The 1,265-nt window shown below is 51.6% G+C and overlaps 1 protein-coding gene across 1 annotated transcript; it reads left to right on the forward strand.

Annotated features, from left to right (window-relative positions):
* Positions 1 to 141: 141 nt before the first annotated feature.
* On the forward strand, positions 142 to 1,265 carry ACA1_067270 (uncharacterized protein; the record flags this gene model as incomplete). The annotated part of the gene is made up of 7 exons (XM_004337457.1): positions 142 to 225; positions 289 to 357; positions 416 to 523; positions 627 to 724; positions 806 to 852; positions 994 to 1,124; positions 1,202 to 1,265. Coding segments are annotated over 7 exons (601 nt in total), but the record flags the coding sequence as incomplete, so codon positions are not given.

A 1,265-nucleotide genomic window follows, 5' to 3' on the forward strand; every position in this document is an offset into this window, starting at 1 on the left:
CTTCTCGCGTTAGCCCTTCTAATCAATCTTAGCTAAAACAGTGATGAGCAGATTATTTAAAATAGTGATGATAAATGAACACATATGTATGATTGAAGGCATGCCGAGAGCGCGGTGTTGTCAGAGCTGGGGTATCTGTCGATGGAAAAGGCAGACATGCTGCGCACAGACATTTCCTTTGACGATATGGAAAAGTCCCGCTCTCGGTTGCGCGAGTTGGTGCGTGTAATGCCATCCCACTTCCTTCATTGTTGTCGATTGATCGCTGTGTGTCCTGTTGGTGTGCAGGCTGCGATGATGGTGCGATACACGCTGAGTATGAGCAGCAATGACTGTGGAGGTCGATCGGAGTACACGGTATGCACTGTCGTGCGTGTCGTGCTTACGCCGTGGATCTAATCTACGCGGTTGGCAGCACTTCTTCTCTGATCTTCGTCATGTGCTGGGCACGCCCTTGGCCAAGCAAGAAATCCGCAAACAGATCGGCGTCGTGCTCGGTATCGTGGAGTCGCAATACATGGAGGTATGCGCCGACACACATTATACACACGAACACACGATCGGGCGCATGCACAGGAACACACACACACACGCACACACAATGCTAATTTAAATCAACCACTCAGGAACAAAAGAAGATCAAGAGAAGAGAGATGGTGGCGCAAATGGAGCAGCGCGTACGCAAGAAACAGGCTGACAAGAGAAAGGAGACCAAACGACGTCGGTAGAGCCATCTCTCTCCCTCGACATGCATAGTCACCAAAAACGGCCTTGCATGCACCTGATGTCGTGTGTCGTATGTTAGCTTTGAGATCGCTTTTGCCGCCATCACGGCCATCACGCTGCCGGTACTCATAGTGGCTAATCTTTTTGGGTATGTCAAGTCGAGAAGGCATTCTCGCTTAGGCTTTACTGACACCAGCGCCACACGACCACATGTACAACACACTCATACGCGCACACCACATAGAATGAATGTGCCATACCTACCAGAATGGGACTTCTGGCCGTTGGCGGGCGGCATTATCAGCATCAGCTTGCTGGTGGTGGTCCTTCTGCTCGTGTTGTGGTGGTTCGCCTTCCGCAACAAGAGCAAGGCCAAGGCCAAGAACAAACAGCTCAAGGTATGCACATTCCACGTCACGGTCGCGTCCTCCCTCCCCCCGAACATCAACCGCATGCTGGACAAACAAAACCGCAGGAGAGCCTTTCGAAACTGCCACGCAAAGGCACACAGCTGGTACGCAAGAGCATGGAGTGGAACA

This window comes from Acanthamoeba castellanii, assembly GCF_000313135.1.
Source record: "Acanthamoeba castellanii str. Neff unplaced genomic scaffold scf7180000084601, whole genome shotgun sequence".
Lineage (NCBI taxonomy): Eukaryota > Discosea > Longamoebia > Acanthamoebidae > Acanthamoeba > Acanthamoeba castellanii.